General features: G+C 34.9%; 1 protein-coding gene across 4 annotated transcripts in view; it reads right to left on the minus strand.

The window, feature by feature from the left end:
* Positions 1–13,587, minus strand: part of ATM (ATM serine/threonine kinase) — a 122,049-nt gene that overhangs the window by 81,588 nt on the left and 26,874 nt on the right. For 3 of the 4 annotated variants that reach the window (XM_081062955.1, XM_081062954.1, XM_081062956.1), the window contains 8 exons: positions 11,910–11,992; positions 11,660–11,815; positions 10,879–10,954; positions 10,619–10,749; positions 8,306–8,426; positions 6,508–6,681; positions 4,870–5,039; positions 3,775–4,021 (listed from right to left, as the gene is read on the minus strand). In XM_081062955.1, coding sequence (XP_080919081.1) covers positions 3,775–4,021; positions 4,870–5,039; positions 6,508–6,681; positions 8,306–8,426; positions 10,619–10,749; positions 10,879–10,954; positions 11,660–11,815; positions 11,910–11,992 — 1,158 coding nt within the window. Of the gene's footprint in view, positions 1–3,774; positions 4,022–4,869; positions 5,040–6,507; positions 6,682–8,305; positions 8,427–10,618; positions 10,750–10,878; positions 10,955–11,659; positions 11,816–11,909; positions 11,993–13,587 lie in introns of those variants that run through there. The other variant, XM_081062957.1, reaches the window with a different exon arrangement.

A 13,587-nucleotide genomic window follows, 5' to 3' on the forward strand; every position in this document is an offset into this window, starting at 1 on the left:
TAACATTCAGTTCTTCAACCTAATCATGGTTCCTGCCAACCAAATTCCCCACTAATCTATACTGTTCCTCAATCTGCATTTTACTCTTATTTGGGAATGCTAGTACAATAGGAAAACTTTAGTAGTAAGAATTTTCAGTGACTGGCAATAATCATTGTCTCCCCAAATTTCTGCTTTGGTTGATATCCCAAATTCTGAGGCTAGTTGCTACCTACATGCCCCAACATCAACAGTAGACTAACATCCTCCCTCACAGAATAGACAGTCTGTCAATCCACTTCCTGCTAAATGTAGCGTCATAAAGGGCATAAATTCTCTAAATACCAGGGATGCCAAAAAAATGTATACACGTGGACAGTTTCCTCAACGTTACTCAAGAAGTAATTTGCCGTAATCAGAAGTCTGGATGGATGCTGATGGTAATCACTGATGGTTTATTAAAGCATTTTGAGCACCTCTTGTAATTGCAGAAGTCAAACGTGACTTGTATTCATCTTTTGTTATGGATATACATTGAGTACTACAATTTTAATAGTTTTTTCCTTTCTTAAAATGTGTATACATTTTTTGGCACCCTCTAATGGCACTCTCTGTATAAAGAATGGGTCTGCTACATTACACCTCAGCCACATGAAGTGAGAACTGCGTGCAAGACATAAACGTGAAATTATTTGTCCCCAAATAAAGAATTACAGTGCTCTAAACGAAAAGGCAAATGGCTGATATACCTGATCACAAAGAGGTTTGGAAATATTTCCTAATAACAAATACTTTTGAATGCAATAAGAAACCTAATGTAAAAATCCTAGCCTTTCCCTTGGATTTACAGACTAGTTGTCCAAGTCATCATTTCCAAGCTTTCAGCCCTTTTAAAAAATCCAGCCTCATTTCAAAGTATATCTGCAATAAGTAAAGACAAATTGGCCAAGTCTGATAAATATCAGAGGAAAAATTAATGAGTTTCCTTATACATAAGATGACAACTGACTTCATAGTTTCATGTAATTCTCTAATAAGCTAGATCTGTAATGTTTAGCTAAATTGTTCAGATGTGTACGTATAGGTGAACAATCTTATAACTAAATATTTTAGACATTCAACAAATTGACAGTTTTAGAAGACCCAAAGACTGACAATAGTTGTGCCAACACTGACAGAAAAAAGAATCTAGAAGATTGATTCAGAGAAAGTGCATATTAGAGAAAAATAAACTAACTTGCAATCACAACTAAAATTAACTTATAATGACAACTTCATACTAAATAGGGACTGATAAGAATTCAGGTCTTTAACCAACAAGCTAAGAAATTATATCATTATGTTGTTTAACTTCCAGGTATGATGAATGCCATCGTTTATGTGTATCACAGTATTTTTTTAAATGGCAAAAAAAGGAAAGAAATCAAATGAAAAGAGATACCTTTAGCGTATCATGGTGATTAAAGTGTTAATAGTGGATATTTCTGGAATGATGAGATTATGGGCTGCCTTTTTTCTTTTGGCTTAACTATTTTCCAAAATTTAAAAATAATGGTTACACAATGTTTTTATATTTAAAAACGTGTTGTTGCTTATTTAATTTATAAAAAATGGACTGTATAAGGGCGGCCCGATAGCTCAGTTGGTTAGAGCATGAGCTCTAACAGGGTTGCCAGTTCAATTCCTGCATGGGCCAGTGAGCTGCGCCCTCCACAACTAGATTGAAGACAATGAGCTGCCACTGAGCTTCCGGAGGGGTGGCTGGATGGCTCAGTTGGTTAGAGCACTGTGCTCTCAACAACAAGGTTGCCGGTTCAATTCGGTGGGCTGCGCCCCCTGCAACTAAAAGATTGAAAATGGCGACTGGACTTGGAGCTGAGCTGCGCCCTCCACACCTAGATTGAAGGACGACTTGGAGCTGATGGGCCCTGGAGAGATACACTATTCCCCAATAAAAAATTTTTTTAAAAAATGGACTGTATATATAGCATGATTCCTTTATTAAAAAAATACAACTATCGATACATATATGTTTGTAAATGCACAGAGGTGTCTGGAAGAATTTATGAGGAACTACTGGCAGTATTTGTCCCTGGGGAGTGGAGGTGGGGTGGGAGGGTTGGGTGCTACCTTCACTTTTTCCTTTATAAACTTCCAGGTTGTTTGCATTAGACTAATTTGGTAAGTCAATACCACTTTGTTTTTAATTAAAGCCAAAGGGGTGGAGGCAAGGTCCACCTTCCAGGCTGTGGAGATAACACCCAGCAGGCAGTGGGTAGGGAGGGCCACGAGTGGATTGGAGGCTTCCTGCCGCTTTGGAGTCCACCTCCGTCTGCTTCCTGAGCCTCAGCCCCATGCCCACCCCTGGCCCTCCTTGGCCGCCTGCCGGGATGGAAAACCACAGAGCAGGGGCTAGGGCAGTCAGGCAGGAAGCCTGATGAACCCGACTGCTAGAGGCTCAGAAAAGGGGAGCCTCTTGCCCAAGGTCACCAGCAGGCTGGAGGCTACACCAGGGAGGGGCATCCTGTCCCTAGCCCCTCTTCCTACCCCAGGCCAGTGACCTCTCGCTAAGAAATTATTATTTAATTTTTGCCTCCATTCTTGAAACTGGTGTCTTAATCAGGTTTAATTAATCACTTTTCTCTCCTAGACTAATTCTGATTCTTAAAAATTGCTATCTTTTGATTTGAATACATAAAAAAGAATAGTAAGATTAGGCCTGCTCTGAAGCCTAAGCTGGGAGATTGGGTGGGAGGGGGTAGAGGCAGAATGTCTCCATTACCATTGGAGTGCCAACATTCTACACTGTCTTTGGGAAAGCAGCTGAAAGGAGCTCCTCTGCTCACCATCTGCCTCCAGGCTACAGACTTATAACCAGCTCTGAATGGTCAACTAAGCAACTCTACTTACTGTTCCAGTAATGGAACAGACTTACTGTTCCATTACTGGGTTCGATACAGATTACTGGGCAACCAAAAAGAGTCTTTCGAAGTTTATCCAATTGTAATTCTAACATTAACCAAACCTGGTTAATCATCTCTTTTTATATTAAGAAAAAAAATGGGTTGATCATTCCTCTTTTACCTTAAAAAAAGATTATGTATGTGTTTTAATATAGGTTGCCTCAAACAATTTTGGATGTATATAAATTACTAACTATAAAACATAAACTGTAAATCCTTTTTTACTTGACTCCATCTTTTATCACATAATGAGTACTCAATATATACTAGGGGGTCGGGATACATCAACAAAAATTCTACCTTCACAGTACTTATAGAAAAGACAGATAAAAAACAACAAACATAATTCATAAGTAAATTATACCATATATTAGAAGGTAGTCATGGAAAAAAAGAAAGAGCAGGGTATAGAAACTTGGGATTGTACTTTTCCTTGAAAAGTGAAGGGCTTAATGAGAGTGGAGATGAAATGAGGAACAATTCCTATACATTGTTCAGTATTGCTTGAATTTAACAACCAACTAGCAGATATTATTACTGCCAATTAAAGTAAATTTTAAGGAAAAAGAAATAAAATTATTCCAAAGTTATTTTTTAAAAATTTCTGATTAAAAACATCTCACTTAAAAGCCACTCGAAAGGAGAAAACACTCAATAACAAAAGGAGAAAACACTCTATAACAACAAAAAATTCATGGACTGCCTGTGCTAGCTAGATAGTGATTAGCACATATTAAATTTAACTGCATAAATGAAGAAAGAGCCTTAAAAATTTAAAGTTACATGTCTGATCAATTAGAGGCTAAAATGTAGGTAAAAGTTGAAGTCATACCTGTTTTCCTAGTAAGTTCTCATCTTTAAGCATATCATAGACTTTGGTAGCAGTCTCTCTTTGCTGTGCCATCCCACTTTCTCCTGTACTCTCATAGGCAAAGTAAGGAAGAATATTGACAAGAATCTTTGGAAAGCAGTCTGTTAGAAGATGTTTCCAATCCTCTTGAATCTGATTAGCAATGGATTTCACCTCATCAAAACGACTTCTAATCACCAGATGTGGAATCAAAACTTTATAACAAGATCTAAAAATATAAAAGTTTAAAATGTTATACATAACTTTTCAAAGTAAAATTTTACAATATAGTTCTTAAAATGATAAAATGTTTAGTAAACACTAGAACATCATTTTATCTAGCTCATGACTCTAACTTTATAAATGGAAAAATTCTAATAGGTAAATTCTAAATAGTCATACTAAAAAAACAGAAATCTTTGAATATGCTACTCTAATTCTATGATCAAAAAAAGTAGAAACTGAATTTATTTCTTCTGCATAAGCAATTTATGCAAAACTATTGTAAAATGAGATATGAAATCAATTTATAAATTCAAAGAATAAATGTAAATGTTATTGCCAAATGACTGAATAAATACCTAAGCATTACTCTTGAGTTGTTTCAAACCTCTTTATTTTCAAAATTTTCTTTTCTAGAGTTAGAGTTAGAAAATACTATTATATTAAAATATATATAATGACTAAATAGCCTATAGTCAACCAACAGAAAAGGAAACAAAGCAGAAACAATCAGCCACTAATAACTTATCTTTAACTTTTCATAGAGAAGATAATCAAATGTTAAAGCTGAAAGGAACATTAAAGAGCTTCTTGGGTAACTCCCGTACTCTACAGATTAGAAAAGCCAAGTCCCTAAGGGTGTTTACATGGCTTCCCTGAAGTCACAAAGTGGGTTCCTGGCACAGCTATGACCAGATCCTAGGTCTAAGATTCTCTTCAATACAATTTCATCAAAACAAGCTGTCCTGCCTCTCATACTACACAGCCTCCCACCTCTGTGCATGTGTAGTGTTGGGACTGCCAAACATTAATATTAAATTAAACATATTTCACGTGTGCCATATGTAAACCTACCTATAGAAATCCTCAACATTTGTGTAATTTAATAAAACGAAAGGAAAAGAAGATAAGCTGTATTCAGTATCTTGAAGATTTAGCCATTCCCAAACCAGATAATCCAAATGAGAAGCCATGAAGTCTTCTAAATGTCTATATCCAAAAGTTTCAGAAACTTTCTCTAAAACCTGTACAAATCAAAAAGAAGTCAATGATTTAAGAAAACAACAAAACAATAAATTATTTAAATCCTTGTTAATAGTTACTTACAGTATGATTTTAAGTATTCATTTAACTTTTCTATACCTTGATTTACTTACCTATGAAATGGGAATAAAAGTACCCACTTTAAGACTAAACGAGAAAAATGTATTTAATACAACCAGTACAGTGCCTGGCACACAGCAAACCCTTAATAAATGTTAAATGAATAAAAAACAGAAAAATACATTGCAATTTTCAACATTTGATTATATTTCAAAGGAAAGTCTAAAGTAAAATAACTTCTTAGTCTTAAATCCAAATGAGAAAAATACAAACACTATATATTCCACTTACAATAAAAATTAGGTAGTGTAATTGTATAATTTTTTTTAAAAAACCAACTTTTTAATCCTGAGAAGTAAAAGGTTAACATGTCTAAGACTGATTACCTGTGGGTTGGCCCACTGTAAAGCTCCATGGAAACCATGCTGGAATCAGGCCAATGCACATAAAAATCTACAATAGAAAGGCCTGAACTTCCAAACCCTAAAGCCTGAGGTGGTGGAATAGGGCAGGGACAAGCATTCTACAACTCTGTGCGGCTGTAATTGCAAGGTTAGAAGGACCCTGGTCTTCCTTCCCTAATCCTGCAATTTAAAAGCTTCACAGCTCTAAAATTTGATTCTTGGCCCTGCTAAATCTCACTGTCCTGCCTCAGAATCTACCAGGCAAAACATTTGCTACTGCTCTTTACTCCGTATGTTTCCCTCGATAAATAATCCTCCAGTTAGTTCAATGAATGTCCTGTGAAGTACTCTTAAACTGAATTCATAAAATGACAAAGCATACAAATACACTACTTAAAAACTTACTATTTCCCAATATTTCAAATCTAAAAAATAAAACTCTACAAGTCTTTCTTAAGCACTTTAAAATTCTAGTTTAACTTTTTAAATTGTTTAAAAGTTACCCAAGGAAGATTGTATTTTAAAAAATTTGGGGCTGACCCAGTGGCTCAGGCGGTTAGAGCTCCATGCTCCTAACTCTGAAGGCTGTGGGTTCGATTCCCACATGGGCCAGTGGGCTCTCAACCACAAGGTTGCCAGTTCAACTCCTGGAGTCCCACAAGGGATGGTGGGCAGCACCCCCTGAAACTAAGATTGAACACGGCACCTTGAGCTGAGCTGCCTCCCGGATGGCTCAGTTGGTTAGAGCGCGTCCTCTCAACCACAAGGTTGCCAGTTCGACTCCCGCAAGGGATGGTGGGCTGCACCCCCTGCAACTAGCAAGCAACTGCACCTGGAGCTGAGCTGTGCCCTACACAACTAAGATTGAAAGGACAACTTGACTTGGAAAAAAAGTCCTGGAAGTACACACTGTTCCCCAATAAAGTCCTGTTCCCCTTACCCCAATAAAATCTTTAAAAAAAAAAAAAAATTCATCCACGAGTACCTTTTTAATGAGCTGAGGTTCTAATCCATTCTCTTTCACAGACTTGCACAGGGCGAACAAAGCCTGTTTTTCACAGATAGGGCTACAGGATAAAACCACAGCTATCATCATCAGTAAAACAGCTTTTCTATTTAAATTCTCATCCGAAAGTTCAGGGTTCTCCGCTTTGTGGGACTTCAGAAGAATTTAAAAAATAATGCAATGTAAATATTTGAATATTACAAATAAACCAATCAGGCTAAAATCAAAGTACACTATGGTAACATCTAAGCAGCCAGTGAACAGTTTTAAATCCTACAGTGATGGAGCTAAGAGTAGGGATTTTGATAAAATACTCAAAGGTGCTAGAGTGAGAAAGACTGCTTTTGATATTATGGAAAGAATTATCAAACATTTCAATGAGGTACAAAACACTTTAAAGAAAAAAAAGAAATTGCAAGAAGGTGACAGATTAAAAGCTCCTCAACTACCAAGTATACCTCATAAGATGTTTATTATCACTGTAACAATATAAAGCTCTTTATACTTTTTAAAATATCATATATATTATCAAAAGGAACAATAAAACCATGAACTAGATAGAACAATAATGCTTCGAGTTTAACGATCAATCATTACAATATCCCAGCAGTTGTGTACATTTTTTTTTATTACCTATACTTGATATAAGCTTCTCTTACATTTAAAAAAACCGGTACTCTTTGATCCTAGTTCTGTTTTGGGGTACAAGAAAAAGGACCTAATTCCTTCACTGACATGTTTAAAAACAGCAATGAGGTTTCCACTAAGTCAATTCCTTTACCTATTCCTTATAGGAAATAGACCTACAGAATCTCTAACATCTTAGTTTAAAATCTACTTTTTATTCAGAACCAAACTGAATATACTAGCTGCCCTATAAAAATGTACAGATCAAATTCTTTTTATCAACTCATTCATGACAGTATGCTTCTATTGATGATATCCAAAACAAAATTTGCTTTTTTGAATAACTACTACAATGTTGATTCACATTAACATTGTATTAACCACCTTACATACTTTCAAGATTGTGCTTTCAAGATGTAAGATTTCTTAGGACTTTTTCTAAATGAATTGCTGTCAGGTCAATAGTTTCCCTTTTAGCAAATGAGAAGCTGATTTTAAAATATATAATACGCATTATTTCTATTAATTTTATATTATTCACACTCATCTTTCCATTCTATTAAAATCTTTTTCTAAATTCATTCTTTCATACAACTTTCCTTTTCAGTCATGTGCTATCACAGAATAGTCATTTGATTAACCACCTTACATACTTTTTACTAACAAATCAATGTCTAAGTAAATGAATAAATTCTAACATTAAGTTTTGTCATTTTAATAAAAATAAATTTTACAGAGAAATATGAAAATCACAAGGTTCACTAAAGAACACCAAGATAATTTGAACTGCCCTGTTAGAACATTTTTCTCAATTCATTTCTTCCTATTGTCACTTGTCCTCTGAATTAGTTTTTATTCTGATCTCACAAAAGTTTTTAATAGAAAAGCAATTTATACACCTATAGAAACTGAGTATATTGTTTTTCCCACAAAAATGCTACATATCAGTTGAACCAAAGGGAACTGCCATTATCTGACCAATTCTGACCTATAAATAAAGCAATTTTAATCAATTAATATAGTTGTTTTAGTTTAATTTCACACTGTAAACTATTAGATATAAACTGTCTTAGGTCTAACTTGGTAAAGTTATGTATAGTATGTTTATAGAAAGCATATGCTAACAGCAAATACGCATTACTAAAATTACCACTTCTTTCATTCCTTCCTGAGCTTTCAAGTATGCATTTTCAAAAGCTGTTTGTTGAAGCTTCAAAGGAAGTGCTTTCAATAAGGTGGAAGAACCTGCTTGTTTCATATCCTGAAATAATCTTTAAAAAAAAAAAAAAAGCAAAAAGTGAAATCATTTACCTTAAATTTGTACTTTCAAAACATTATGATATTATAAAACAAAAATAAGTCACTCTGTGAGAAATACTAACAAACTAGGTCGTCTTTAAAAAGACTAAGAAAATCTGAAAAACTGCTTAATATTAGGGTCTTTAACATATACTCCATTTTCTCCTAGAATCAAAAAGGGTCTCAAAAGATCTTTTAGCTTATCGCCCTAACATGAATAGCCCTGAACTCAAACTAGTCAGAAAACAAAAACTGTCCTCTGGTCAAATGCCAATGATTAATAGAAGAAGCTACAGACTCCTATGTCAGCCTGATCTAATATTTAATCACCCTGAAAGGGAACAGCTTAATGTCTTGATGTTCCATTTAAATTGTCTTTTATGTGATGGAGAACAGTTGTTCAGTGTCTTCTGCAAAATATCCTAGCATATTTAAGGACAACTCTTTAATCAATCTTGTCTTTTATGCTTTTTTAGTATCAAAACTTTTATACTTTTTGGTGTCCCTTTGATTCCCCCAGTTTCTCTAATCTCTTTTAAAATCACCCAGTATTAGATATCTAGCAAGTAAACAAAAAAATCAACAAATACTATGTTCATGCCATTCCTGAATTTATACATTTTTGAATCTTAAGAGATGTTCAATGAACCACTACACTGCCTTATTACATTCAACTTATGATCCTCTCTAACCCCATCTTTTTTTTAAAGTTCTTTTAAAAAAACGTGTTGTTTTTTTTTAAAGTATAGTTAGCATGCAATATTACATTAGTTTCAGAAGTACAACATAGTGATCTGACATTATATACCATATGATGAGAATACCACAAAAAGCCTAGCAACCACCTGTCACCATACACACCCATTACAATAATTGAGTATACAAAATTATTGCAATACAATAACTGACTACATTCTCTTAGCTGTACACTACATCTCTGTGGCTTATTGATTTTATAAATGGAGGTTGGTATCTCTTATCCCCCTTCAACTTTTGTACCTATTTTCCAACCCCTTTCCCTGTGGCAGCCATCAGTTTTTTCTCTATGAGTGTAACCCCAGATCTTTCACTTTAGTATATATTTTCTATCCTTTAAGGACTTCAAATAAAGCACACATTCATTAGCAACCTTTACAATACACTATGGTGTTACTGAAAAGAGTCCCAAACCTGAGTTGTTAGACACAGTTTTGATTTATGAAAACATTATTGTCAGCATATTCAAACTTCGAACACTTTAGGTTATTTTACACATACATTTGTCTGATAGAGCAATTTTTTTTACAGTGATCTGTAATTATTGGTTACTTACATTTGAGTAGTAAAGTTACTCAAATGATTTTCAGCTTTGTTGTTTTTAAAGTATAACAATTTTTTTCAAATATGCATTGATTTTACAAATTATTAAACACCTACCAAATACCAAGTATGTTTTAGGCGCTAAATATATAGCAATGAACAGAACAGACAAAAACTAATTATCTTCTAGGAGCTTATATCCTAGGTAAATATGTTAAAATATAATGAAGTGATAATTGGTAGAGAAAAAAATAAAACAGTGGTGCTTTATTCACAGGGAGGACAAGGTGGAAAGGTACAGGTAGATTACAATTCAGAGCTTTAAAATCAATTTGATAACCAGATAAACATGTAGTCTTTAAGAAATTAGTATTTGCTTCTTCAGGTACTCAAACATAAAACAGATCCCTATGATACAATCATTCTAGTGCCTAATGTTATGTTCACTTGAATAAATTAGCACAATGTTAAATGTACTAATTTTCATTTTACAAACTCATAAAAACACAGTAATATCCAAACACTGTATCTCCCATAAATGGTAGTAGACACACCTCATTCAACACAATCATTTGTGTTGTATAGAACTGAGCAAGTTACTTTATCTCTCTAAGCCAAAGAAAACTGGAGAAAGTAATAGTATCTAAGTGATAGAGTTGTTAGAATTAAGGGAAAATCTAACGGTCAGGCAAATAGTGTATGCTTAATAAGTAAGAGCTATTTTATTTTTTCAATTTATTTTTAATTATAATTGACAAAGAATGTTAGCTATTTTTCATATCACAACTAGTAACCTATGACTGTGCTAGACATTGCAATGATATCTGCAGTATTGCAGACACTTCATAAATATTTGACTAAGTACCTATTGATCGACTCCGCAGCCAACATGCGAACTTGGTGATCACTGTCAGCAAGAAATTGTGGAAATGCTTCATTTACAGGCAAGTCTTGTCTCATTACACTAAGAATAGCCCATTTGGAATAAGGATCAGCCTATGGGAAAAGAACAACTGAGGTTAAACATGAAATACTAAGAGAAAAATCACCCATTAACAAACAGAAACAAAAGCTGCTTTAAAAATTTATGCAGGCCTTACCAATACTTAATGTGGAGTAACTCACCTCAAGCAAAGTTTTAAGGCATTTTACTAGTGCCATTCTTACAGAGAATGTGCATTTCCCCTCCTTTGTTAAGTGCCTGAAATAAAGTGTTTCAATATCAAATAAGTATGCCAACAAAAGCAGTCAAAAAAATAAATCACTGGACATTATGGTTAGTTATTTCTAAAACTTCTTTCCATGCTACATTTAATTCTCATTCTGTGGCATATGCCAATATTCCCACCTTCAAAAAATTCCAGCTGAAAGAAATGCTTGAAAAGGCGTTCATGTCAATGTGTATTATTAGGTTTATATCATTATGCCTCATTTTGGGGTTATCATACTTCAGCTAACCACGTTATAGTAAACTTGCTTTAAAGGGAAAAACATATATATACACACATACACACACACACATATATATATATTGCTCTCTAAGTGTCATGGTGTTATCTCACACTGACTATATGTATGAAATAACCAGATAGTGCCAAGGCGAATTAGTTCATTTCAGAAACATGAGCAACTCAATTGATTTAGACTTGTTGCACTTTGCTTTATTCACCATCCACGTCAAACTCCTCATACAAAATTATTAGGGAAATATACTAAACAAACTATAGAAAGCCAAGCCTTAAGAAAACCACAATGTAAGTCTTCAAGGAAACACAAATTACATTCTACTATGAAAATATATAGTTACGTTTAAGGATTAGAAAAAATCACTAAAGTAGAAATGCAAAGTTTGCATCTTGTCAGAAACAGCAGAAAAGTTAGAATTCACAGAATAGACTGGACCTACCAAAAGGCTCCAATCACTGTCAGAAACTGTCCTTGAGCATCCCTCGTGTTCTCAGCATCCATACTGCCTTGACATAAGTTTGTCACTATATGAAGGGCATGGTTTAAAATTGTTTTACAAACATCTTGGTCACGGCGATACAAAGAACACACATTGCTGTGGTGGAGAAAGTTTAACTTTATAAGCACAACAAAATACATCCGTTAGTTTATAAATTTAATGTGAACATAACATGCTCTTAATTTCTTACGATAGTGGTTTTAGAAGTTCAACAACATCTTCCATTGGCAAAGGATGTTCTTCTCCAGGAAGCTCCTTTAAAAGCACTAGATACTAAGATAATTGGGGGTGGGGTGGGGAGGGAGAGCGGGCGGGAGGAGAAATCAGTTTTTTCTTGTATCATTTACTTAAATAAGTATATATGTAACCATAAATTTATATAGAGACACATGCATGCACACACACACAGACACACACAGACACACACACACACACAGTAAATTTTTTAAAGAGGCAGTATAGTAAAAAAACCAAAAAAAGGGTCTGAAGTCAAACAGAGCTAAAGTCAAATCCCAGCACAACTTATTACTTGTATGGCTATAAAAAAGTTGCCTTGTCTTCTGAGCCTTTGTATTCTCGCCTGTAAAATTGGGATATAGCACTTATCTAGCCAGATTACTGTGAGGATCAAAGGAGGTGAATGTAAAGATCTAGCATTTATTGTAAGGATTCAATAAATAATAGTTATCACTGTTGGGGTTAAGAGCCTGGGCAAGAATCTGAAATTATTATGTCTCCACCTCCCCAAAGTAATACTTGGGGATAGGACTTCAATGTTTAAAAACTATTCAACTAATAAATTTTGGAAAGCAGAAATAATCACAGGTAAGGCAGAAGTCAAATACCCCGGCCTACTTTCCTCTAAGGCAAGCTGGTAAAGCTCTTTCTGGTACTATGACATTTCTGAGAGCTGCTAAATAATTTTCTGGCTGTAGTAAGAAATCAGAAGACGCTTTTCCTATCATCTATATAGAGAAAAATGTTTCTTACTCGTTCTCAGATATAAAAAAAAATTAAATTGCATCATTTGAAATATTTGCCATGAAAGTCATGTGTTACTGAGTGTCTTGAAGTATGTTTAAACCTTAAAGCCTCAAAAAAAAGCACACAGCCCTCCCCATTGGTCAGGGCTAGAGACTGGACTAGAGTGATTGTCAGAATTCAAACCAGGGGACCAAACAGGACCCAACCAAGCATGTTTACCAGAGCCAGGGGCTCGACCTGCATGTTCGCCACAGCTAGAACACGACCGGGAATTCTACCAGAGACTCAACTTGCATGTTTTCAAGAGGTTCTAATTAGGGAATCACCTGGCATGTTTCCCGAAACTTGGAAAATCACGTTTGCCTCTTTGCTGGGACTAGAGAAATGACCATGGACTTACCCAGCATACTTGCTGGGCCAGGAGCTCTCCTTGCATGTTCACCAGTGATAGGGCTACGGGATGGCTCACACGGTCAGGAGATTAGTTACATATCAGAATACTGAGTAAACAAGGTAGTGTACTAAAGTTAAGTGGGAAGCCAGGTTTCTTATTGTTGGAAAAGGGAGTTACAAATAGAGAAATAAACAAATCCTGTGATGTTGGCTAGGAATTGGAGATACCTATCAGTAGATGGATAGGTTAATGGAGGTAGGGCAGTGGAGGGATTACTTTTGTAATATTCAAACCAAAGTCTAAATCTACATCTAATCATGAGGAAATATGAGACAAACCCAAAGTGCGGGATTCTCTAGAGAACAAGTGACTATATACCATGTTTCCCCGAAAATAAGAACGGGTCTCATATTAATTTCTGCTCCAAAAGACACATTAGGGCTATGTTCAGGGTATGTCATCCTGAAAAATCATGCTAGGGCTTATTTTC

Source organism: Rhinolophus hipposideros, assembly GCF_964194185.1.
Source record: "Rhinolophus hipposideros genome assembly, chromosome: 10".
Classification (NCBI taxonomy): domain Eukaryota; kingdom Metazoa; phylum Chordata; class Mammalia; order Chiroptera; family Rhinolophidae; genus Rhinolophus; species Rhinolophus hipposideros.